Raw genomic sequence first — 27,308 nt, 5'->3', positions numbered from 1 at the left:
CCCAAAACCTGCCCTGCTACCTCCTTTCTCGAGCACTGTGAACCATCATCCTGCCTGCCACTCGAGACTAAGGGAAAATTCACTAGCCTTTTGTCATGTTTACCAGACAAGTTAAAAAAATTGCTAAAGTCACAATAAAATTGCAAGAGTTGGCAATCCTGTAAGCCCTGACCTTGTGGGTATAGATGGGCCTCGTAGCACTTTTGGAAGAACAGGGATTCTAAACCTAGTGTTCCTTCCCAATTTCAACTCAGTCAGTTACATTCTGCCTGTCTTAACTTGCCCAACAGTTTCAGGCCTTGCCTACACTAGAAAGCCATACTGCCTTAACTAAACCAATCCAGTCCAGTCTAGTGCAATCTATACCAACCCAGTGCAAGCTCGCTACTTTGGATACAGTTATGCCAGTATAAAGATGCTTTATACCAGTATAGCTATTCCCAGAAAGGAAGGGGCACAGGCTATACCATTATAAGGCACCATTAGCCAGTATAACTATTAAGGTGGCAACGTGTCCAGGTTTTCCTAGGATCGTCCCTCTTTTGAGTAGCTGTCCTGGGAAATAGATAAGGGTGCTCAGTACCCACTTAGGGTTGACACCTGGCCAGTTTTTGTCAGTGCTGGGGTTTTTGTTTCACTGGGGACACATTACAGTGCTCTAAAGCTCATACCCGCAAAGTCCAGACTGCGGTGCTGTAAGTAGGAAAAGATAAGAAAAATTATAAAATAACGTGTGTGTGTGTGTGTGTGTGTGTGTGTGTGTGTGTGTGTGTGTGTGTGTGTGTGTGTGTAAAATAGTTATCTCACATTGTAGTAGTAATTAGCAATAGTTGGCACTTGGACCCTTTTTCTTAGGGAAGATTGGGGTGCAGCCAGTGGCTGCTTTTTGTTGGTGGAAGGTTGGCCAGTGGGTAGTTTTTCTGCATCTTGGAGGTGGCAATCCTATAGAAACAGCCAGCTGTCCAGTTTTGTGGGCTCAGAATCATTTTTTTTGTACTTCAGAGGTGGCAATCCTAAAAACTGTGTGCATACTAGGGGTTGCACCAGTATAGCTGTATCAGTTTTAAATAAAATCATACACTCTAACCAACATAGTTATACCAGCATAAAAGCAGTGTGGTGTAGACTAGGCCTTAGCTGGATACAGTACTACTCCTCATGCCCTGGTCTAAACTGTTGTCTAATAGCACATAGAAACATTAAACAGCTGCCAAACTGCCCCTCACAGTGGACAGCATTTTGTTGGTAGGTGACCTGATCTCTATAGATCCCTTATCTACACACAACGGAGTGTTGTGAAGTTCAATTAACTAATGTTTGGGAAGTGTGTTGAGATCTTCAGATGAGATGCAATGGCTCATTCCAATGCTAAGTATTATTAGTGGATTGCACCCCTTTTCTGGGATCCGCAGAATGTCATAATGATGTTCTTTTCTTGCCCAAAGATGGGGTAGCCAGGAGACATGACAGTATTTTATCTTTTTTAATAAATGTCAGAAAGGGGCATAATCCTGAAAGAAAAAGTGGGTGTATTCCATTTGCTTTGGTGCATATCCAGATCTGCACCTTGCCAGCAGGTTTGTAATTAAAAAAAAAAAAAAATCTCCACAGATGAATTCTACAAAACCTACTGCAGTGCAGCCTCCCTCATATTTTGATCATAGCAACTCCTGTCACTTTGAAATAATCAGTTGATATTGCTCTCTGCATGACCCCCACAGCTTTCAGTGTTCATTTTATTGTCACATGGGCCTTGTACGGACTTTGTTTTAATTCTGTCTCATTCCGAATTTTGGCCACTCCCTTCGAGCTGGCCTGTCCTGACCATTGTATTGGTATGCAGCAGGGGAAGGGTTTCAAGGGGACTTTCCCCCGTGCACCCTGTGCAAAGGTTAGCATCAATCACAATCTCTGTGCAGGGGGGGCACAGGAATTTTGCACTCCCCTCAGCAGCAGTATGCCCCAGAGTGCGACATGAGGAGGTGGGCCACACACCCTCTTTACCCTGAGCTGTAGAGCTGGTGGGTAGGGCAGATGGAGGAGGCCATACCATACCAAGGGGTGAGTAAACCGGCACAATTCTACATGCTGGCATAGGGACCGAGCCACCAGCACTCACACTGGTGAGGGGCACCTCCACACAGCTCACACTGCAGGCCAGATTTACTTACACAGTCTGTCCCTTAGCAACCAGAAACTGAATTATCCCATAATACATGCCTGTATGGAGGGGAGGGGTGGAAACAATTAGAATAAATGCTGAATGCTATTTTTAATACCCATGTTTTTGCTCCATTTGATTTCAGTGGAGCTATTCACGGAATAAGGTAATCGGTGTTATCGTTTTTATGAGGCTGATTCATCAGTCCATCCCTATTCATCAGAGTTCACTTTGCACACATGCACTTAAACACATGCTTAACTTTAGGTCACACTGAAGTCAATGGGACTTAAGCACATACCTAATAGTTAAGTATGTGCATAAGTGCTTTCCTGAATAGTGATCCTGAGATTGGTTCTGACACCAGATTTCAGGGCTTTAATCTACTACCTGAAAGCAGAAACAATTGCCTGATATTTGCTACTCAGTACATTTTCACCCCTCAGAGTATGTCTCCAGAGTCATTTGATCATTCCCCTATTTGCAAAGAAATCCTCTAAGCTCTTGGAGAAAATAACTGTAGAAACCCAGCCTTTATTAAACATTCACACTTAGATTCCTTCATGTCAGAAAAGGCAATTCAGTCTGGAAGGAATATGCCAGACCTTATTTCCTGGCTGCCTGAAAAATGACAAACAAGCTGCAGTAATGTTGGTGAATGACACATAGCAGAATTACCTACAGTAGGTGCAGAACTCCAATGGAATGCAAAGCATGACAGACATTGGCATAGCCCAGCCCATAATATGATCCTCACAAGAATGTATGTAAATGTTGTTATGTTTTTATTGTAATTCTTCTTACATCCATTTAAGAAAGAGATAACAAAAATCATACAGTTATTGTGCTGGACAATGTGCTGCTGTAGAGACCAATAGCACACTTGGCTTTTAAAAAAATTGGTAGCTAAGAAGAGCCTTAATACTGACTTTGTTTTTTGAAACCCTTCTGTCAGGCTTTGCTTAGAACATGCATGTTGATGAATTGTATCCCAGACCAGGGTAAAACAAAAGGGTTTGATTCTCACTTACACTAAAATCCCTCTACACTGCTTAGGAGCCTTAAGGTGGGTGAAAATGCACTTTAAGGCATCGTCATATTGCCAGAGTAGCGTAAAGGAGCCTTAGTGTAAATGAGTCAGGCCCTATATTTAAAAGTTGCATCAGGCCATATTTAAGCATTCTTATTGTCCATTAAACTTCATCCTTGAAGTCTATGTTGCCACTTGCAAAATATACAATATATGTGGATTTTAGGGATTAGGAGTCTCCAGTGAAGTGCTTAAATTCAGCATCTAGCCAGGTAAACTTTTTACACAGACTTCCCCATGTCTTAGTCATAATCAGACCCAACATACACCTGCAAGAGAGAGAGAGAGAGAGAGTGTGTGTGTGTGTGAGAGAGAGAGAGAGAGAGAGAGAGAGAGAGAGAGAGAGAGAGAGAGAGAGAGAGAGAGAGAGACTGCTGTTTCAGGACCTTTTACCATCTGGAATGCAAGGCTCTAGCTACCTCCTGCTGGCTCTTGGATTAGCCAGTAGATGGCACCACAGAGTAATATTAACAATACCCTCTTACCTTTAAGCTAAAACATTTCTCAACCCAGATCCGTGCTTGAGCTGGTCTTTTGTGCAACAGTAGACGCTATTGTTGGAGCTCACTTAAACAACTGAACAAAGAGAATAGTAATAATGATAAGAATGACATATGTAAGCATATACGCGCATAATCTCAGCTCAGTGACATTCCTTAACCGAGGCAGGGTATTTCTGAGATCACCCTTTTTGTTATTAAAAATTGTGCATATGCAAAATTTACCTTTTAGACACATAAGTATTAGTAATGATCAATAGTGTTTATACACACATGCCTATTTCTTTCTCTTGCTGCATGTGTATTTATACATACACATATATACAGTGGCCATACTTAGAATGTTTTATCTGATTTCAGAGAGATTTCCTATATATAATGGGGAATACTGTTGAGAATGGGGGGGAGTTCAGATTAATTGAAGCTTTTAAAGTGCACCCACTGTGTGTTTGTTTATGAATGTGCCTATAATGTGTGTACGCCACTCTGTTTTTCTTTCTGGCTGTGTCACATAATTGTTAGAATGTGTATGGCACTTTTCTATCTTTAATTTTATTCTGACTGCTATAATTCTACTCTATTACCTGGAAAATCAGGCATGTTAACAATTAAGCAATAGATCCCCACACATGCTCAGATGCAATGGCCTTCCAAAACCAAGATGGCAGACATCCCACTTCCAAAGACTCTTCACATTAGCTTTACACCACATTGATTTAAAACAAAAATAGGAACGAATGATGTTGATGTTGGACTCAAAACATTGTGAAATTGTGGTTTTGGCTTTGGACGTGTATTTGTTTTCATGTTATTAGACCCAGGATGATTGTCCAGTTTACTTCAATGTTTTTTTCCCCGTAAGGACTGCAGGCCTTGTATTCAAAATTGGCACAATCCAGAGAAAATTGCTATGTGGATTTCTGTAAAAAGGTGAGCAAATTCATAATGCATAGATTGACTTGACATGTATAATTATAGTCAATACAGACAATCATTTACAATTTCTTCTCTTGTAATGTACTTAGTGTTACCATGAGGAAACAGAAGTTTGTGACTTATTTTTAATGATTTACCATAACATTTGCATGCTGTAAGTGAGACAGATTAAATCGACAGTACGTGCAATTTAGCTATGTATCAATTAGCTACAAAAATGCGATGAATTTGGTCATTTATGTTGGAAACTACACAAAAAATATATAATTATTGCATAAATCCGCTAGTTAAATGGCAATTCTATACAAACAGGTTGATTTCAAAGTAAGATTAATAGCCATTCATTGATATTTTATGTGCTTGCCAAAGGGCATACTACATTGTTGCCAAGCATGATTAATGGATTAAAATAAGGGTTCTGCATATTACATACATTGTATCTTCAGACAGTAGCTTGTCTTTAGTTTCCACACTAGCCTTGCTTTTGTTAGCCCTATATAATAAAAAGAGCTGAAAGGCTGACACACGTGAGTAAGGTTAGTGTAGTCCTAAGAATTCTTTCAGAAGCTCACAGGTTTTCTTGTGGATGACTTCACGGAGCTTCCGTACACGCCGGACACTGGAGATGCCCACAAAGCTGTCTGGCTGCAGCACGGCCATCCCATTGTGGACATCACCCATGATGATAAGCTGACCATCCACCGTGGTCATATTGGGGCATGGGCAGCTCCAGTCCATATTTAAAAGGGTGATTTCTAGAGGTTCCTTCCCCAGGAATTTTAATCCCATTTTTTCATCTTTTAGAATCTCCTCCACTGTCACCAATGCGTGTCCCGAGTCTTGGTCTTCAGTTAGTTCTGTTATACGGCCCAGGATAACAAAGTCGCTTTTGCAGAAGCTCGTCACCAGCTTTTGGCGAGGCTTGCAGGCTTTGCAGTGAGTGTTTTTAGGGAAGGGGCACATCTCTTCGCAGGCCTCTTTGCTCTCAAAGTTATTCTCATTGCCTCCGCAGCCACCATAAATGAAAGATTGGCATTGCTTTGTCAAACTGTTGTACGCCCATCTGGGCTCATAGGCTTTGCAATGACCCTGAAGGGCTGGCAGGTTGCAGATGTTGATTGGGCCATTCATACATGTTAACATACAGTTCTCATAGGTCTCAAAGTGGTTCAGGTTGCTATTACAGTTCCCATAAATGAATGTAAAGCAGTTGTTTTTCTTTGCATCATAATACCACCTCGTCTGCTCTTCCCCACAGTCTTCGCTGTCTGGCTGCTTTAGACACTCATCAGTTGGGAAATGGGTTTTGTTTTGGGATGCTTCTTTTGATGCAGGTTCTCCTTTGACAACTGACAATGGGAAATCAACTCTGAGAAGACCACCGATGTTTTTTGCAGTGCATGTGTAAATGCCTGCATCTTGCAGCTGGGTGTTATAGATTACCAGCTGGGCAATGTTGGTAACCACAACATTCCCCCTGACGTGATTCGGCCTCATAATGATTTTTTCCTTACCGTCTATTTGCTTCTCCCAAGTAATTTCTGGTTTGGGTCTGCCTGTGACATCGCAAAGAAAGCTCACAGTCTCTCCCACATAGACTGACTGATGGACTGGATTGTTAACTAGAGCGGGTGGCAGGATATCAATGATGGTTGTCTCTGAATAGGCTGTGGTAGGGCGCACTGTAGTCTCTGGAGGGATAGGGCTGGTATTTGGCCAGGTGAGATGGTACCGGCAAGTGACTACATTTAGAGTAATGCCTTTGGTGCAAGCTTCTGCATCCATATAACACTTGTTGTAATAGGTGAGTCCATCAGAGGCACAGGTAAAACTTGGCTCTTTTTCACACCTATCTTTGCATTTGCATACAGGCTGTCCATCCCAGATATCACACTCTGAGCCTTGCTGGATACACATGAAACGGTCACAAGTTGCCTCTTTAGGCATCCCGACGGGTCCTTTCTTCCCCTTGATGTCCATGTACCGAGCTGCCACGCAACTCTTTGTCCCACAGACATTAGGACAGCACTTCTCAAAGGTCTCACATTCCTAAGGCAAAACAAAACAACCAAACTGTTATTGGGATGGTTTATCATTTGAGAACTACAGACAGATGGAGAAATTCCTTCTTGTGGTGACAGGGTGCTTTTGTGATTAAATCACAGGGCTAGGCTCCAGGGGATGGGGGTTTTATTTCCAGTTCTGCTGAGGACATCTTGTATGACCTAAGGTAAGTCATTTCATTTCTTTGAATCTCCACTTGCCCATCAAGAATATGGGAACAATGTCACTCCCTTATCTCAGCAGGGGTGCTGTGAGGCTACATTAATTGGGTTTGTCAAATATTTTGAGATCTTTGAATGGAAGGTGTGAGAAGGGCCAGGGGCGGCTCTAGCAATTTCACCGCCCCAAGCACGGTGGCACGCCGCGGGAGGCGCTCTGGCAGTCGCCGGTCCTGCGGCTCCGGTGGACCTCCTGCAGACGTGCCTGTGGAGGGTCTGCTGGTCCCGCGGCTCCAGTGGAGCATCCACAGGCACGCCTGCGGGAGGTCCACCGAAGCCGCGGGACCAGCGGACCCTCCGGAGGCACGCCTGCGGGAGGTCCACCGGAGCCGCCTGCCACCCTCCCGGCGACAGGCAGAGCGCCCCCAGCAGCATGCCGCCCCAAGCACACGCTTGGCGCGCTGGGGTCTGGAGCCGGCCCTGAGAAGGGCAGTATTTCTTAGCACCTAAAGCCATAGTAAATCCTTCATAAAATCATATTGAACATTTGGTTACAGATGTAACAGCAACCCCCACCCAAACAAACCCTCTTTTAGTGCCAAAGGACAAGCCCCCTGAAGTAAGAGCAGGTGGAAAGTCTTATCATATGGTTATAGTCCTTAATCCCTTGGATTGTCCTCAGAAGTATGTAGAGTATTATTTGAATTCCCTGACACTAGCAGAATACTCTTTGAGTGGAAATTGCCAAGCATCTTTAATTGTTCACAACATATTATAAATGGAATAGCTCAGAACTAAGGCAAAACTAAGTTCTTGCTCCAAAATTATTTTGTTTTCCATGAAAAAGAAAGTATCCACTTATGGGCTTGCCGTCACTTATACGTCTGTGTCAGTTTTACTTTTAAATGCAGCATCCGTGTTAAACATAATGTTATATCCAGTGGTCATTTCTAAATTGTGGTTAATTATATTCATTGTTTGCCTTTCTAAACAGAAAATGTATTTGTTGTGTGGTTTGTAGAACTGTGGACAATACGTTGTTTGTGGATTATTTTAATGAAACTTGAACGTTGTTACCCTATACAGAATAGGACAAATTCTGCCCTTAGTTACACGATTTTGATCTCACTGAAGTCAGTTGGGCAAAAAAGGCTCAGAATCTGAATGAGGCGCTGTGCTACCACGCTGCAAACCTGATTTTTTTTTCTTCAAGTGGCTTCTGGATTTTCATTTTTTGACCAGGAAGCTATGAAAGGAATGCCCACAACCTTCGAAAGGGAGTAGTAATCATTCTTTAGTGCACCTGATGGTTGAATTTAAAAGGCAACTTAATATGCCATTGTAATCAGAAAAGTAATATAAAAATAGCATCTTAATATATTAGCTCCTTTTTTGTCTTTAAACAATATCTGCTTAATTGACTGCCAAAGATAAGTATTGGCTACTTTTAGCACTGCAGAAACTATCCAGTTAGTGGAAAGTGAGCTGAATCTTTTCCTGCATCAGACTGTCAGCTTGGTTCTGACTGCAAAATCTTTCCTGCTGGGGATGTTGTAAGAAGCAGAAAGAGCAAGCGTGGATTTTCAGATGCCATTGAGTGGCTATGCGGGCAGTTTTAAAAATGACCTTTTGACTTGTAAGCTATGTGAATTTTGATCTAGAGGCATCAGATGAGAGAACATCTGCATGGTTATTTTTACCATGTTATTTTTGGACTACAGTCAGACTTTACATTTCAAGTGTAGCAAAGGCTGGTGATGTGAATGCCAACCCACAGGCATCATACAGAACTCTCTCTTGGGAAACATAACACTTGATGATGGCAACAAAGAATGATGAGGTTGGTGAAAATGCTAAAATGCAGTGAGCTGGCCAAATAACATGTCAAATTCCTGAGTCTACGCTGTTGAGGTTCTCTTTGGTGAGGCAGTGAGTGAGAAGGATGAACTATGGAAGCCATGTTGTCACAAAGTCATATGGTCAGTTAAAGAAGTGACTCCATTAAAACACCTCTTGACTTAACCAACAAGTCATCAAACATTTTTTATAAACAGAGTTTCAGTTAAACACATGAGTTGTCTGGATTGGATCATGTACACATTATCAGTGCTCTTCCATTTATAATCAAAATAGACTGCAACACTATGGAGTAAACAAACTAACAAACCAACTGACAAAAAATCCATTTCCCATGATGAAGCATATAAAAATGTGCATCACTCACCAGGTCTGTATCACATTCTCTCTTGCAGGTGCTCTGTGCATCTACCCACAGGTTGGGGTTCATCTCATTTGGACATATCCCAGCATGAGAATACCGTATTGGAGGTAAAGCGTTACCCTCTAGAGGGACCTCCAGAAGCAACAGGACAGTGGTCTTTCCCAGCAAGATCCACATCCACCGAGTGAATAATGCCAACAACATCTCAGAACTTCTCCAGAGAAACGTCAACAATTGGGTTGGGTTTAGGTTTTTTTTGTGTGCCTTATATTTTCAAAGAAGTCCAAATCCACCTGCCCTCTATCAAACTTCTGCAGGTTTCCTTCCTGTCTTTGTTGGTAGTGCAGTCTGGTCTAGACTGCACTGGATTAAAGGTCTTAGGAAGTAACCCCCTTATTTTAAGAGAAATGCTAATAGTCTGTACAGAGTTAGCGGTATTTATACCCTGCCTCCGTTTAACAAGTCGGAAAAGGTAAACTTGATTTCTTTGACAGGCACACGTTTCCTATGTCCTGGTGGCAGTCAGGCAGATTTGTTGCAAGAAAAAAAAGCTGGAAAGAGTTTAAAAGGCTGGAACTGGCACGGTGGGACCCCTGCATGTTTCTGAATGCAAGGAGGCCTTCTTAACCCCTTTAGACCTAAAGTACTTCCCTACGCTAGGAATGGCATTTACTACTGAAAGAGTGCTTGTCTAAATAATATGAAGCCACAATCAGAGGGATTTCTGTACACCAAAGGAATACACAATCACGTGTTTAAAAGAACAACTAATAGGATTGAAGCAATTAAAGCTAGGATACCACATTTTAACAAAGGAAGCGGGGGGGAAAATAACATATTTAAACTTAGGATCTGCAAAGCAATATGTCTTTGCAAATTGCCCCTGGACTCCTAGGCTTCTTTCTTCTCTGCAGCACTGGGATTTCCAATGTGCTTTTTTTATACTGCACTCCAACCCCACCATCTACCCATGAAAAGTTTCTCTGAATTCCTCCACATTTCATGAAAGTGAAATCCCATTGTACAGAGCTTTGCTGACCTCTTTAACAGAAAAAAAAAAAAGGAGTAACAGTTCAACTCTATGGAAACCTACCTAAAGGAATGTACAGCATTTTTGCATAGGGGAAAAAATGCAATCCAGCTATGGTCATAGTTCCTTAGTTATTACAGTAAGGGGCTGATCCTGCAAAGTGCTGAACACTTGCCAAGAGCTAAAGGGGAGTCATAGAAGTCCATGGGGGATGAGGTTGCTCAGCACTTTGTAGAATTAGACCCTTTTGGGGCAAGATTCTTGTCTCACTTAGGACCTGATCCTGCAAGATTCTGAGCGCTTGGGAGGCCCTTAACTCCTATTTGATTTCAGTGTCTGAGGAGGGCTCTCAGGACTATGCAAGATTGTACCCCTCTACCAGACTTACACTGTTGTAACTCCATTGATTTCAGTCAAGTTACTCCTGCTTTATATTGCTAATAATGAGAGCAGCATAAGGTCCTGTGTCAGTAGGTTTTCCTATGGGACTTACCAGCCAGATGTAGTTTTTCAGTCTATAGTTGTGTCCGATTCCCCTCTGGCTTACACTGGTTTCACACCAATCTAACACGATCTCTGTGGTGTTACTCCTGAATATAAGCAAGCTGCCCAATAAATACAGGGCCCGTTCTTCAGCTTTGGTACATCAGCAGAGCTCCGTTGTCTTGAATGGAGCAGTGTCTGTTTGCACTAGTTGCGGAGCTGGCTTAATTTTTTTTAAAAAAAGGGGAAGGAGAAAAAAGCAAATTGGAAAAATAAAATAAGACACAGCTGTGAAATGCATGTTCTTCCCCATTCCTAGTAAACAGTTCTATCTGCTATGGATTGTGCAAAGCCACTTAATAATACGCATAAGATTTGAATTTCATATGAATATTCAGAAAGGAGTGGTTTTTTTTCTAAATTAGATATTCATGAGTAACTAAGTCAACTTTCATGCAACATTTTACAATTGATTTATTCCCTCTGAAACTTTACAAACCTATGTGATGCTTGTACAAAACATGGCTGGGATCAAAATGTTTTATTCACTAGTCGTTTACAAAGACAAGTACAACACCCTGTGATGTCTAGAAAAGCCAACTGAAAATGACACACTTCCAAGAGGGAAGTACCAAGCAGTACTTAAAATTCTTACAGCTCTATTAACAACAAAATCACTTGTATTAGTGCTTCTGTTGACTAAACAAAGACACTTTATATTGTAAAACTGAGTCAGGAAGGAATCTTGGTAAGCTTTGAGACTGATGTTTACATGCAAAATTAGAAAGAAGTATAATAATGATTATTTCTATTACAGGGCCACCTAGATGACCCAAAGGAGATTGGGCTCCCTTCTCACCTAGTCATACAAACAGGAGAGTTTAAGTGGGATTTAAGAGCGGTTTGACAATAGGGCAATCGATTGGAAAACTTGAAGGTTCCTGGCTCTGCCCTGATGTGTAACCTTGGGTAAGTTATCTCACCTTTCCATACTCAGTTTCTGCTGCTACCCTTTGACTGTCTTGTCTGTTTAACCTGTAAGCTCTCTGGGAAAAGAACTGTCTCTGACAATGTGTCTGTACCCTGCTTAGCACAATGACAATAAGTGCCTAGACCTTGTGTTGGCCTTCTGCATAGGAGTGAATTTCACCCTATGTTTGGAGATGCTATATTTAGCTTCTATGGTGCCTAAATGTCTCCTCCAAGGTACAAACTGATCACTTCCTGGGAGTAGGAAGGAATAAAATTTCTTCCATATACAGTCCTGCCCAAGGGTATAATCTGTGGGTTGCGGAGAGGCAGAAAGTGTACCTTCCTCTAAAGAATCAGGCATTGGACAGTAGATGCCAGACTTGGTTGATCAATAGTCTGCTTCACTGTGGCAAATCCTATGTCTCCCACAGAGTTTCTGAAAATACCCTACTGCTACTGAGCTATACAGCTAGAAAGATTAGGTGGAACTCCATAATACACAGCAGAATTCTATGGAATGTTTTGGGAATGACTTGAAAACGTTCTAAAGATCAATGACTCCATTTGATGTGGTGATTGTATCAAATATCCAACCCAGCTGATTGTCTGTTGCAAGTCTATTGAAATTTTCAAGGAAAGTCCATTAAAATGTCTACACTTGATGCATTTATGCCCATGATCTTGTGGGCCACCACACTAAGGTTGTAAATGAAGTATAGGAAATAGGTGTTTGCTGAGAAATCAGCCATTTTTTAAAAAGCTTTTACATAGGGAACCTGTGAGAGAATCAACTCACAGCCCATTCCTTTAAGATGCTGAACATCTTCTACTTAGACTTACATGAGCGGACAGCCCTTGGATTTGTATCTCAGCTGATTTTTCCCCCTGCTGGACTGGAGCAATAATAGAGATGCACTAACAGAGTGACCCAAAGGCCATTGACATCAATGGTGTGTCTCCTGTTGAATGTTGTGGGCTTTCCTTAGGTTCGGTGGCAGAGTAGTGATGAGTTCTGTTGAGCAGGTCTGCACTACTTGGGCATCTATCCAGCACTGACTAAACCTCCCCATAGTCCCATCCCAGCATGCTCCAGGTGATGTGTAGAAAAATTAGGATGGTCATATGCAGAGAATGGTCTCTTCATTTGTTGGTCATGAATCTAGAGGGGGATCTTTGCAAGACATTTCACGCTGGAACATCCAAACTTCCTACTCAACACTTCATTGCTGTAGGAGTGCCACCTTCCCGAGCGATGGTCAATGGAAGTGTTCTGCCATCCAGCTAGCTGTGTGTACTTCACGGGTTAGGCTGACATAGCTGTGGTGCTCAGCGGTGTGGATTTTTCATATCTCTGCGCACTGTAGCTATGATGACCTTAAATTTAAGGGTAGACCGGACCTGTAATACAATGGCTGTCAAAGATAGGAAGGGGCAAAAAAGTGGAGGAAGGAGAACAGGCAGATCCTCAGGGGTCCATTACAATGCAAATAATTTCTCTGTGTTGTTTGGAAACAAGATCCCTAAGACCGCCCTTGTGGCTCTCCACTCGTGACCTCATTCCAGCCAGAAAAGCTGCTTTCCAGCTCCTGATGTGGAGCCAGATTTATTCTGACCAAAATTCTAGGTTACTCCCAATTCCATGGCTTTTTATGTTAGCCAGTAATCCTCACCCCAGGGATTGCGTCTGAAACTCCACGGCTGTAATGTCAGCAGTGGCAATTATACCTTCCTAAATGCTCTCCAAATGTCCCCCACTCCCTGAAAGGTTGAATACCCTCTTTCATATCCACAAAGTTTCTTCAATCCGCACCATTTCTAGGGCATCCTAATACAGGTTTTCTCCCTCTTTACATTCATGGAGTAGCCAGATAAATACTCCTTTCTCCTTTAAGTGAGGAGCCATCAGCCCCCAGGTGTGGGCCTGGTGATGGATGGGCTACGCAGGGAGTATCAAGGGAGCTTGACCTGTGATCTGCTCCTGAGGACTCACATATAGTGAGAAGGGGCTGAAGGCAGTGGAGGAGAACATGTGCAGCGTGTCCTATGTATTTTGCCTTCAGTATACTTGCTTGGGGCAAAGATCTGGCCTGTTTCTCACTGATGCTCTGGGGAGTGGGGGCAGAAGAGGGCCCAGGTGAAACCTCCCTCTCTATCCCCATTTGGGCAAGAGTAGGGCAAGATGAGGAACTAGCATTCTGAGTCTAGAATCCTAGGTGAGGAGATGACTAATGAACAGGATGGTCCCTGGGGGTATGCTCAGCCAGCCCGGCAGTGTCACTGGGCCTCCGGCCTTCCTGCACCTGCCTCATCAGCAGGCACCTCTTGCAGCAGTGATGAAGGGCTGTAGAATATATTTCCCTCTTGGCTCTGGGGCGCCATCCTCTTCTTGCACACACAGAAGGCCCCAGGCACCCCTCAGTTCTCCACCCCAGTGTGGATGCCTCCCAAGAGCTTGCTCTTTGGTGGAGGTCCAGTTTAGTGCACAGCAAGAGTAAAGAGCAGATGAACGTTGAAGGCCTAAAAAGACGCTGGAGAAAAAAATATTTTTAAAAAAACTCTCTTTAGCTCATTTAAAATTAAACATGTTCTGTTTTATATGATCATTTTATTGCATGTTAATGTTGAATCTGATTGCTGATGCACTCATAGAAAATGACACTGCCAGAGACCTCCTGGAGCACAGAGATGGTGAGGGAGCTACCAATTGCTTTAAATTAGAGATGAACTTGAGCTGCAAATCAGTTGAGCTTCATATCTGAACTCTGTGGCTTTGGTTTATGTTGTTAAAGGTCTTCAGGGGCCAAATACTTCCCTCTGAGACATGCACGATTCCCCTTGACTTCACTGGAAGATGTGCAGAGTCTGAGATACTTGGGATGTCAAGGAATCCCTGTTGGTGTGTGATCAGTGGCCAGTGCAGGCCTGGCTTTTGGCCTGGTCTGAGGGACTGGTGACCTTTCAAAGTATGACAGACAGCTCCTGAATCACAAGAATTAGAATCTCATACTCTAAACCAGTGGAGAATCAGGAATCCCAGCTTCCTAGTATAGTAGACTGCTATTGTCTAGCTTTGATCATGCACAGGAGATCAGATGTTACATTCACATGAAGTGAATTATACTCTTGCATGTCCATTGTTTACTCTCCAGACAGCTGCAAAGAGAGACAGAAGTTGGAATAACATACACCAGACTCTATCCTGCTCTCTCTGATACTCCACACAGATTGTCACGTAACTTGGAAGATTGCCTCCATTGTGCTTGCAATGTGCATGCAGATTAACTGAATGAACAAGTTTCTCTGTGCCACATGAGGCACATTAGGTCAGATCTAATCCATAGAGTTGATTAGATTCATGCATTATTATTATTATTTATTTGTATTTCCATAGTTCTTAGGGGCGCTCGTCATAGATCAGGACCCTATTGTGCTAGTTGCACAAAGGAGCAAAAAGATGGTCCCAGCCCCATGGGGCTTTCAACCTAAAGAGAAGACAAGAGACAACACATGGATACAGGCCGATGGGGGAGTACAAGTGAACAATGAGACTGTATGGGTCAGCATGATGGGCTGCTGTGCACATTAATAGCCTAACTGTTGTCAATCTTTTTGTTTAGGCATCATAGCAAATGAGAGTTTTGAGGAGGGAGCGGAAGATGGATAATGAAGCAGCTTTGTGGATGGTGACTGGGAGCCCTCCCATGTGTGTGTGGGGAAGCATGGAAGACGCATGAAGGTGCATGTTTGAAAATGTAACAAGTGGGCAATGGAGGCTGGCCTGATGGGCTGATCAGAGGTGAGCATCGACAGTTTGCTAGAGAATGAGAGATGATTGGTAGCATGGGGAGTGACTGTGAAGGGCCTTGAAAGTGAATATAACCCCACTGAAATAGCACATTTGTACCCGAGGACAGATTTGGGCCCAATAGACACAATAAGAATAGTGTGTCTGGGCCATATTTCCGAGGCTATTTGCATGTACAGTTAGTGACAGAAGCATATTTCAAAATCCCCACATGTCAGATTTTGCAGGTGTTTGCTGTTAGCGCCCATAGCTAATAAATTTGTTTCTGAATTCTGAAATAACTAATCTCAGCAGATAATGGTGTGGGAGGACAAACGGTGGGAACGGGGACATGTTTTAGATCTGCAATCGCTCACTGAAATGAAGCTGATGTTTGTTTGTGCACATTCTGATGCTCAGTAAGCAGAAGTTAATATAGTTAGACAACAGGGCTCAGTTTGGAGGAAAAATCAATAATGTCAGGGAATTTATTACAGGGTTATGAGCCACCTGCTAGAAGTCAGCATTAGGCCTGTCTTACGTTACATTTCAGCGGGATCTATTAACATTGCAGTAAGTCCAGGCTAGTGCTAGAATTGTTATTTTATGCTTCACCAGATGGCTTCTGCTCAGGGGGATTTATCTTGGAGTGCAGACATATGACTAATCATCACTTGCTTTCTCTTTCTCTGCTAACGCAAGTGGGGCAGCAATTGCTACTCTGATGGTTCATTATTGCTGGGTTTATTCTGTCTGAAACAGCACAGCAAGAGGTGAAGAGGGTACAAAAGAAGATAATCAACCACTTATCAATGAGATCAAAGTTACCCCATCTCTCTCTCTCTTTATTTTGTTTACTGCTGGGCCAAAAAAAAAAAAGATTAATAGAAAAATGCACTTTTTGGGTTGAATTCAGAGAATAGTTTTGACTGAAAAAAATGGGGAAAAAATTCTGACAAAGTCAAAACATTTTATTTCAATATTTTCGAAACAAAAATGTTTTGACTCATTACACAGCAACTACCACAATATAATTCCAAGTATCAGAGGGGTAGCCGTGTTAGTCTGGGTCTGTAAAAAGGAACAAAGAGTCCTGTGACACCTTATAGACTAACAGACGTAATTAGTTAATTAATTAACAGATGTAATTAAATAATTCCAGACACTCTTTGACTATCAACAACAAACATAATCATAATAATAATAATACACATTACTTGTTCTATAGTAGTATCAATTGTCTGTAATTGAGACAGGGCCCCATTGTGCTAGGTACTTACAATAGTTATTTACATACTGTACAAAGGTAAATGAAGAGTTTTGAGGTCTGTCTAAGGCTTTGTCTACACTGGAACTTCATTGGCAAAACTTTTGTCATTCAGGGGTGTTAACCACCCGCCCGGTGGAAGTTTTTGTCAGCAGAAGAGCTCTCTCCTGCCGACAAACAGCAGCTACGCTGCGTGGCTTTCAGGGGTGGCTCTAGGTATTTTGTAGAAGCAGCAAAGAATCCTGCTTGCCTGCAGGAGGTCCCCAGTCCCGCAGATTCGGTGGCCTGCCTGCGGGAGGTCTGCCAAAGCCGCGGGACCAGCGGACCCTCAGCAGGCATGCCGCCGAAGGCAGCCTGCCTGCCACCCTCGTGGCGACTGGCAGAGCGCCCCCCGTGGCTTGCCGCCCCAGGCATGCACTTGGCGTGCTGGTGCCTGGAGCCGCCCCTGGTGGCTTTTAGCAGCACCACTATAGCGGCACAGCTGTGTCGCTACAAGTTGTGTGGTGTAGACAAAGCCTGAAACACAGCAAAGTATGGCAATTCAAGGTTAAATATCAGCCCTTCCATATCAAAACACAACAGGGCTCAGCTACTGTAGATAATGTTAAGGATGCTACCTTGTTTTGAGCAATGATCTGGGGTTTGAATATGAGCTGTAGTGCTTTAGTGAACTTAAGCCAAAATGCATAATGTTATTTTAATGATTTTTTTAATGTAAATGTCCTTTGGTTATTTTAATGTGTTTTTTATTGCAATATGATGGGTAGCATTAGAACAGTGCTATGCACTTTTATAGCATCTTTCATCCAAGCAAATCAAGGCACTCTACAGCTATGCATTAATTTAGTCTGAAGCGGAGCCGTGACTATTATTAAGCCCATTTTGCAGATCAGTCTAGATGCACAAATGGCCCTTATGGATACAGTATCTGAGCACTTCTGTCTATTTACAGGTACTCGCAGTGAGGGAAACTGACGTGTTAAGTGACTTGTTCAGTGCCACATAATGGCAGCTTTAGGAAGACTCCTGCTTCTAAGCACTTCACACACTACTTTCATTTTTCAAAGCTGATGAGTTGCAAATACAATTGCCATGCTGGTTATTTGTGATCTGATATTATCTAACGCAAGGATCTGTTCTTTAACCTCTCCATCTTTAAAACTCTCACCTTGCCTCCCTTTTCTAATTAAAAACCAACAGTTTCACCTCATTTTGCATTGTAACTGGGGATTTCATATAATTTAGATACAATAACCATAAATCATCCCAGATTCACTGGGCCCCCTGGTTCCCCTGAAAGGTTTCTGAACCTTTTAATGAATGTGGTCTGAGTTGTGTGTTTGTAATGAAAGACAACACCGGGAGATTTTTGCCTGGTTTTGTGTTTCACTGCAACCTCAGCTCCAGTGGGAACTAGAAACTGCCTTGTACCAAACCACTGGACCCAGACTCCCCTGAATTTTGGAAAAGTTGGGAACCAGATTTGGATTCAAACATTGCAGCCTGGGCATATCACATGCATCATTCTGAGTGACTGGGCTTAGTACCAAAATATGAACAGTGAGCACATATTTTTATATAGCTAGGCTGGGGTTTTCAAAGCAGCCTAAGGGAGTTAGATACCCCAGTCCAAACCTTAAACAATAACTAGCTTGCATCAAAAGGAAAAATTTCAATATCTGCAAATGGCATGGGATCATTTTAGACTATGTTCCATCCTCTCAGATTTAAATATAAATGTGGTCAAAATCTTTTTCACGGAAGAGTTATTACATTCCCTTAGGCTTTCCTGGTTGTTAGTACTTCTCTATCAGTTGCACAACAAACACACTCAGCTCTCTGCTTCTGATCATGCTCACAGTATGTACTCTGAGAGTAATGATCCCCATAACTGGTAAGTTGAACATATTCCTAGCCTTTCCAAAAGGTGTCTTCATCCTGTAAGCTATTTTGTTTCCATTTGCAAGAGCCCTGCCTACCCTTTCGCCATCAAAAACCAAGACTTCACATTCTCAGCATAACACAAACCCAGATGAAGGCTGTCACAAACAGTTAGCAAATCTGTTCAGGCTCCACAATATCTGTAGAGCAATAATACACAAAGACGACCAAATTCAGATCTGATGTTTTCTCCATTGACACCAGATCTGCATGTGGCCTGGGGTTTTTTACATTATTGCCTACCAGTCAATTTTGATTTATTTTGACTGACCACTACATTAGTGAGATAATCCTAAATGCTCTGGTTATAGGATATTTATCAGCAGTCTAGCATTTAATGGCCCTTAACAAAGTTGCTGTTTTCAATTTTCAGATAATTAAACTAATATTTTATTTTAATTGCTTATTATTCATAGCATGTCTAGTCATTTTCAAAGAGTATCATTGCAGTTTTGAATGAGCTGTTGCTTTCAGCACTTTCTTCTACCCTCCTAAGTTCCAAGAAATCAGACCTTGATGTCAGGGAAAAGCTATTTTCGATAATATTTGGAAGGGTCTTACACTTTATTAGTTACAATTTTCTCTGCCTCCAAGGCCTGTACAGTGGTATTAATAATCTATCCAGATGGTAGCCTTGTATTTTAATGATCAGAGCAGCAAGTCTTTGTGAGTGGAGAGGTACAACGATAGTATCATCAGAGAGCGAGTTTGGCAAAAGCCTAATTCTGGCCCCATTCATGTCAAATGATAAGACTCCCATTGACTTGAATCTGGGCACTAGGCTAATGCTGAGCCCTCCTGAAACTTTCCATCCATACAGCTTGACTCTCATTTACATAAAGGCCCCATTATAGTGCTCTGGTGATCAGGGGTGACTGGAGCCGCCCCTGCTGGTGATATAGAGAGGGCCTTAAAAGTGTCCTGTTACACTGCCAGAGTGGTCTTGATGTAAAATGAGAATTAAGCTCATAATGTGTTAAAATCTCTACTTTTCTGAATCCTATGGATTACATATAGAATACCTGATGCTGTGGTGTGGTATAAACATTTCAGATGCCCTACATAAATCATTCCTGCCTTTGTCACACATCCTAAACTCCTGTCAATAAAACCCTATATGATACCATCATGTATTTGCTTTCTGTGTCTCACATAATTTAGGTTGTAATCATTCTTCCTTCCATGTAAGTCGTGAATTCAAAACCCTTCTATCTCTGTCAAATACAAACACAGAGCAAACAAAAGTTTGGTTGGTTTTTTGTTTTTTTTTTAAAGCACCAGTTTTATTTATGGAAATTTGACAGATTTTACTCACTAAATAGTTTATTTTAAAAATGATATATTATAAAAATACAGAAAAATGACAATCTCTGCCCCCAAAATCATGATCCTTGTAAACCACTATTAAGAGTAGGGCTGCAGATGGGAGAGAGAACAAAAGTAGCCAATGGGTCAAAATGAAAAGTAGCCGATGGGTCAGACAACATCGATTTGTTCTGCATTTGCTGAGTGCCCAGCACATGGGGGTCCTGTTCCATGGCTCTGGCTCTTGGACGGTGTGGTGAAATGCATAGTAATTTTATTAGTAGTAGTATTGGTTATAGTGCCCAACTTGGTGTCAGGACTCCTGGGTGTCCTTCCCATCTCTGCCACTGACTCAGTCTATGACCTTGGGCAAGCCACTTATTCTTTGTGCTGCAGTTTCCTCCTCTCTATAATGGGGATGATACACTCTCACAGAATTTGTAAACATACAATGACAGGATCTGGTATTTTATATTCCTTCTTGTTGTTGTTCCAGAAACAATTTTTGGATGAGGGCGAGAGACTGTTTATATTTATATATATATATATTATATATATATATATATTACTGAGAAATTTGAACTGATGTTGGTTACTGATAGGTAGTTACACAGAAAGCATTTGCATTCCAAAGTTCCTAGCACCTTTACAATGGTTAGCATTACAAGCACAATCCTACCTTCCCATTATGTTTTTTAACTTAACCAATATTCCTCAAGCTCTGGGAACCTAATGGTGGTAGCATCTCTAAGGGTACATCTACACTGCAATTAAACACTGGTGGCTGACCCGTGTCTACTGGCTCCAGCTATGGGACTGTTTAATTACAGTGTAGATGTTTGTGTTTGGGCTGGAGCAGGCTCCGGAACCCCACAAGATGGGAGGGGAGGTGTGTGTGTGTCGGGGGGTCAGGGCTTCAGCTGAAGCCTGAATGTCTACACCACAATTAAACAACCCCTTAGCCCAAGCCAGCTGACACGGGCCAGCTGCCTGTGTTCAATTGCAGTGTAGACATATGCTCAGACTGTACACTCGGTTTCTAAGTTCCCAGTTCCTTCCTCATTTCTTTGAGGAATTTCTGCTGTACCAATGAGTAGCACATAAAACCAGGTTAATGCACAGTAGAACCTTTCATGGCCTCTAATCTTGATGATAAAACTCTTCGAACAAACACGTCTTGTGTCACCAATATATATTATGTAAAACCTTGTGACTTTGATTATGTATCTATAATACAGATTAGTCTGTTTGGGTGTTTGGTGCTGACCTCCAATAAGCTCCTAAAGTATTAGCAAGAATTTGCAAGTGACAGGCAGGCAGAGGCGCTACTCTGTCTAATCCTGTGCTCGGAACGCCAATCATATTGTTCTAAACAGTTTGTTTCTCTCCTTATGGCATGGATTATTTCTACCCCTCTCCCTCCCCACACACAACTGCTTTGATGTATCACAGATATTGAAAGATTTAGCTAACGTTATGGACTCAAGCCAGGGTGACAGCAAAAACAACTTTGAAATAGGACACAGGGACTGTACCAGCAGGAAGGTAATGCTGTCAATCACCAAGGCGAGTACAAGCTACCCTTTAGTTACAACTCTGCTGATTACTGTATTGAATGGTATAGGGTCTGATCCAAAGCCCAGTCTAGTCAATTGAAAGACTCTTACTGATTTTATTGGCCATGTATCAGGAACATGGAGAGGAATAACAGCCATAGAGGTATAGTCCGTAAATTTAAAACACCGTGATTCACGTTTGTGACAGTTTTGCACACTCACCAGAAAAGGCAAAACGTTCTTTGCTTTATGCAGACAAATAAGGCTTAAGTGGTGCATGAGTCTCACCCTGACCTTCTGCAGAGGGGTCAATTTCATGTAAAGAAAATAAACCAGTTGAACCAAATTTAGGCCTCACCTCAGCAAAGTACTTAAGCAGTTGCTTAACTTTATGCATGTGCTGAAGTGCATTGCTGAATTGAGGTCCTGCCCTTGTTATAAGCAGCTACAACTCCCGGTGTAATCATAAGAACATAAGAATGGCCGTACTGGGTCAGACCAAAGGTCCATCTAGCCCAGTATCCTGTCTTCCAACAGTGGCCAGTGCCATGTGCCCCAGACGGAATGAACAGAACAGGCAATCATCAAGTGATCCATTCCCTGTCGTCCATTCCCAGCTTCTGGCAAACAGAGGCTAGGGACACCATCCCTGCCCATCCTGGCTAATAGCCATTGATGGACCTATCCTCCATGAACTTATCTAGTTCTTTTTTGAACCCTGTTATAGTCTTGGCCATCCACAACATCAAAAGGCAGGGATGGAGTTAGCCCTTAGTCATCCCTGAGAGGGGTTTGGATCCATACATTGCAGCTGAGTCTTGCTATGAGTCTGAGCCAACCCAGTTATAGGCATTAATCCACTGAACAATTTTCAGTTATCATCCAAACTTGTTGGACTTCTTAACATGAGCCTCTAAGCTGATGTACCACTACCCTTGGGTTCCAAATTCCCTGCTTTGGTTGTTCAGAAATGATCTGTGCACTCCCCAAGGAGCAGCAGTGCAAAGTGACTCATTCCGCTGCACTTAGTACAAACATTTCAAAGTGTGCAGATTGAGCACTGATGTAGATGAGACAATAATAAAAATCACAAGGCCAACTGAGAATATGATTGAATTATATACACCTATATTCATAGCAGTTACTTGTGTGGTGATGTTCTTCCCAATACTGCAGTCCTTACATAAGCAAAATTCCCATTAAAGTCAATAGGAATTATACCTGTGTAAGGAGTGTAGAGGACCTGGCTTCAGCTATATATCCCATCACAAGATGTGTCAGTTTCATGAGTCTGATGTCATCAGAACTCTATTCTGTATAGGTTCTTAGGTTGTGCTCGTCACAAGAGTATCTGGTTACATGCGGTGGTTGTGACGTCATAGCTGTGAAATAAGACAGTTTTAAAGTGTAAAAAATCTCAAACAGCTCTCACATTTTAGCCAGAGTTCTGTATACAAATGAATTAAGATCAATTGAATGTTGATTGGCTGAGTCACATATGATGTCACAATTCAACCACACAAAACTTTGGAAAAGAATATTGGAAAAAAAATAGAAAAAACAACTTTATTTAGAACACTTTCGAAGGAAAACAACTTTGAAATGTTGATTTCCCCTTCCTCTCCCTACAACAGGGTTTTGACCAGCTCTATTCAAAGTTTCTCTGAGCAATATAGGGTGACCAGATGTCCCGATTTTACAGGGACAGCCCTGATTTTTGGGTCTTTTTCTTATATAGGCTCCTATTTACTCCCCACCCCCTGTCCCGATTTTTCACACTTGCTGTCTGGTCATTCTAAAGCAATAGCAACTTATACTGTATTGTTATTTAGGTTGAAATAAGTCAGAGAACCATAGCATAGTGGAACTTGGAGGCCACTAATCGGTGCCAACTTAGAGCCTCCATATCTGAGCTTGTGTTTATCGTCTAATTGATAAACACTGTGTAACTACCAAGGCAAAGCCTGGGGATTTATGGGTTTGTTTTAGACCATATTGGAGCAGCTAGAGGTCACAGCAGGATTTATTTTTTTGGATTGGTTTGCATGCATGGATTAAAAAAGAATATCCAAAAAAATATGTGGTGAATGACCAGCATCCGCACCTCATATTAGAAATGTTACCTCAAGTCAAAGTCCCTCTGAGAACAAGCAGGCAGTAGCAGCTGTTAGTGGAAAATAGCATAGCAGAAGGTATGGTGGGTTCACCACACTAAGTTAATGGGATGGAGTGAGACAGGACTGACATCCCCAAAAGTCTTAGAGTGGAAATTTTAAAAGCACTCAGCATGGGCCTAACCCTGCTCCCATTGGTGTCATGGCAAAACTCTCATTATCTTGAGTGGGAGAAGAGGCAGATCAATACCAAGCACTTGTGAAAATCCAAGTGAAATCCACCCTTGTGTAGAGAACTGGCACAAGTCTTAAGCCTTCGCCATCTCAACCATGCATAAGTGGGACTGGAGTGGCACCTAAGCCTCATGCATTTGGACTTTCACTTGAGATGGAGATGAAGCAAACAGCAGAGGTGACTAAATCGAGCCAACATAACCCGCTAGAAGACTTTTGGCCCCCCCACCAGATAAACACAAAATTTGAAAAGTTTCAGACTGACAGTGACCTGTTTTGAAGATCAGTGGTTTGTCAATCATACTATTGTGTGATACTACTTAGCACTGCCACAGTGCATTCCAACTGAGGAACTTTAGATACAAGCACTGAATCTTTGGTTTCAGTTAAGTGCTTTTATCTAACAAGCACATAAATGACATCATAGATGAAAATTGATTAAATATTTTACTCAGAGAGCCCCTACACTGACTGTCTCCACTTTCTTTGTAGCCAACTTCCTGTTACGTACCTTCATGGTCCACAAGATGGCACCATGCCACACTCACACCTTCATTAATTTAGCTTCACAGCACCCCAGGGTGGTATTATTATGATTGTTTAATACTTACATTAAGGTAGCAGCCACAGGTGCCCAATCAGGATCAAAGGCCCATTGCATGAGGCGCTGTACAAAACACAAAGATAGACACAGCCCAAGCCCCGCTGAGCTAATGATCTAAGAAAAGTGACATAGGAACAGTGGACGAGGGTAAAACTGAAACATGCCTCCACTTTACTGGTTTTAGGGATGGGCAAAATGAGGTGCAACGAGGCTATAGCCAAAATTTTCAAACCTGGCTGCTTAAAGATACGCAGTAACCTCCATATTTAGGCTGTAAAGTTAAGCACATGTAAATCTTTGCTGCTTACATTGACTCTGTCTCTGTCACTCATTAGATTTTTAACTGAAATCCCCAATGGAGTTTAGCTTTTCATGCAGAGACCTTTCTGGGAAAACCACAGGAGTGATGGGGACAGGGAAGTTTCCCATCTTCCTCTGATCCCTCTTTATTCAAACACTCAAGTTTCTTCAAACACTCAAACTGGGTAGCACCAATCAGGTTAAATGCATGTTTTAATCTGGGCGTTGACTTTTAGCTCCTCCCCTTTTCTCCCCACCAGACCCTTCACCCCCCCAGCCTTAAAGCCATAAGAGCTTTAAAAATGTTTTATAAAAGTATAAATTTTAAGGTCCCTGGCTCTACCTAAATCGTATTTCTAATCGCCTTAACCAAGCCCTCGGGTATGTTCAAATTGTTATAAACATCATTTTGGATGGGTGGGAGGGATTATATGTTTCAAATGCGATTATACAGCGATATATACGTTCCCTGTGTAATCAGGAATAAAACAATTGTAATCCTCAAAAAGATGTTTAACAACAATTCTAAACTACTGAGGATTTGACTAAGGGTGTTGGGGAATTAGAAATGAAATGTGAAAAGGGGGAAGGGAAAAGACTTCAAATGCTATTTTCAAAACAATAGGCCATGGTTTTCCAAAAAGGCTTATACAAGGAACAGAAAATGGATCAGTGAGGCTGCTTCATTTTTAAAGCAATTGATACGGAGTTTGAGTTACATTAAGTAGTTCACAGAAGATGCGAAAGTAAGAAACAATCAAACAACTCCTCACAGGAGTCTTGATCTCAGACCAGAAAAGGCAAAAATTAAGGCCCTGATCCTGCAAATACTTTTCTGTCTCTTTAAGTAGGTGAGTAGTCCTATTGATATCAATGCAACTACTCACATGCTTAAAGTTAAGCACGTGGTTAGGTGTTTGCAGGATCAGGGCCTAAATGTTGCTCCCAAGGTTATATAGAAGAGCTGTATTCTGTTTTATTAATGGAGTTGCCAACATTATATTTAAAAAATATGGATCAGACCTCAGCTGTCCCCAAGCTTGACTTGAACCTCTGGGGGCAAGACCCTCCCCCCCATCCCCATGCTTCCTAGGAGTTCTCTTTCTCCAGCTCTGGATGCTGCAGAGAACCCAGGGCCTCAGGTGCTGGGCCAGCAGCTGCTGCAACTCCTGTTTAGGTTCTGCACAGAGCTGCAGACCCTCAAGTCTCAAAAGTTTCCAGGGGAGTGCAGGGTGTTCAGAACTTTACACAGAGCCTGATTCTCTGCTACGTTGTATTACCATTTATTTCTGTGCCAAATGCTCTCAGACCAGACCACTCCACTCCCAGCAAGCAGAAGGCAGTGGAGAACCAGATCCTGGATGAGCTCAGCACTTGACAGGCTTGGGCACTAAATTGGATGTAATACAGGGGTAGGGGAGGTGGGGGCATGTGATTTGGTCTGTTTTTTCTGGCATACATTTTCTTACTTCCAGTATTTAGGGGTATTAGATGAGTCAGAAAATCCAGCGTACATGGGGAAAAGAGGGAAGGCTAGTGGTGACAGCCTGGAGGCAAGTAAACCCTCAGCTAATCCTCTCTTACATAGACTTTCATGAGAGAGCCAGCCTCACCACTCTAGAGAGAACACTGTGTAATTATGGGGTGGTGAACCTGCACAGCATTTAAGTATAAACACAGTAATTTGGGCATAAGAACCAGAGATGAAGGTTCTAGCCCCAGATTCTCAAAAGACTATTATAGGCACCTAACACCAATTGAAATCATTTGGAGTTAGGCACCTAAATACCATTGAGGGCCTAGGCTTTAGTCCCAGCTAGGAAACTATCTTGTTGAGTGACCTGCTGACTTGAAGTGCTCAGATGCCAGGAATGATGTGATGGGTGTGGTGGTATAAAACCTTGAGTAGAATCAAACTGAATTCTGAATTTGGGCAGTCAGGGAATTGCTCTGTGCCTCAATTTCCCCCATTTTTAAAACGTTGCTTAATACACTTTTTATTGAGAAGCACTTTGAAATCTGCTCTGTGAAAACGCTAAGGCTGTTGGGTTTTGATTGTTTTTTGCATTGAAGGAGTATGACACAAGCGCAAAACTGGGCTCTGAAGCTCTTATTGTTGTTCCAATTGCGACCCCTAGTGTCTCAATATATTTTTTACTAATAAAACTGTTGATTATTTGGGGCCCACTCACTTAAGCCTTCCACACACAGAATCAATCCCCCTTGTGTTACAGTGGGAGTAACACAGAGGGAGAACTTTTAGAATAGGGCCTTCTGTCCTTTTTTCCTTTTGTGTGGAGCAGTAATTCTGCCCTCATCTTTATGGATTTTCCAGGCCCATATATGTTCAGATTTCTTGCGGTTCTGATAGTGCCCCAGAAAGTATTTGATGTTAGGAATTAACATTTATTCCCACAAATCTTAAACTTCATTTTGTGTACCTGTGGTATCGAATGATGTCAGCGACATTGCGGGCCCTCCGCTCAGCCGTCTGAAAGGGTCTGACAAAGGGTTGGAGCTGTGGAATTGAATCACTGGGCCCATCTGAAGTCACGTTTTAATGCACAAGCCTGTGAGCAGGACTAGGG

At 42.2% G+C, this 27,308-nt stretch overlaps 1 protein-coding gene across 1 annotated transcript; it reads right to left on the bottom strand.

Annotated features, from left to right (window-relative positions):
* Positions 1-5,224: 5,224 nt before the first annotated feature.
* On the bottom strand, positions 5,225-27,242 carry WFIKKN2 (WAP, follistatin/kazal, immunoglobulin, kunitz and netrin domain containing 2). Its single transcript, XM_044984457.1, has 2 exons — positions 27,162-27,242; positions 5,225-6,736 (listed from the first exon to the last, which is right to left on the bottom strand). Exon 2 carries the CDS (start codon positions 6,665-6,667, stop codon positions 5,225-5,227), a length of 1,443 nt encoding a protein of 480 aa, XP_044840392.1. The 5' UTR covers positions 6,668-6,736; positions 27,162-27,242.
* Positions 27,243-27,308: the final 66 nt, after the last annotated feature.

Source organism: Mauremys mutica, chromosome 12, assembly GCF_020497125.1.
Source record: "Mauremys mutica isolate MM-2020 ecotype Southern chromosome 12, ASM2049712v1, whole genome shotgun sequence".
In the NCBI taxonomy this organism is placed as follows: Eukaryota; Metazoa; Chordata; order Testudines; family Geoemydidae; genus Mauremys; species Mauremys mutica.
Note: the sequence above shows the minus strand (reverse complement) of the source record. Positions and strands in the feature narration are given on the sequence as shown.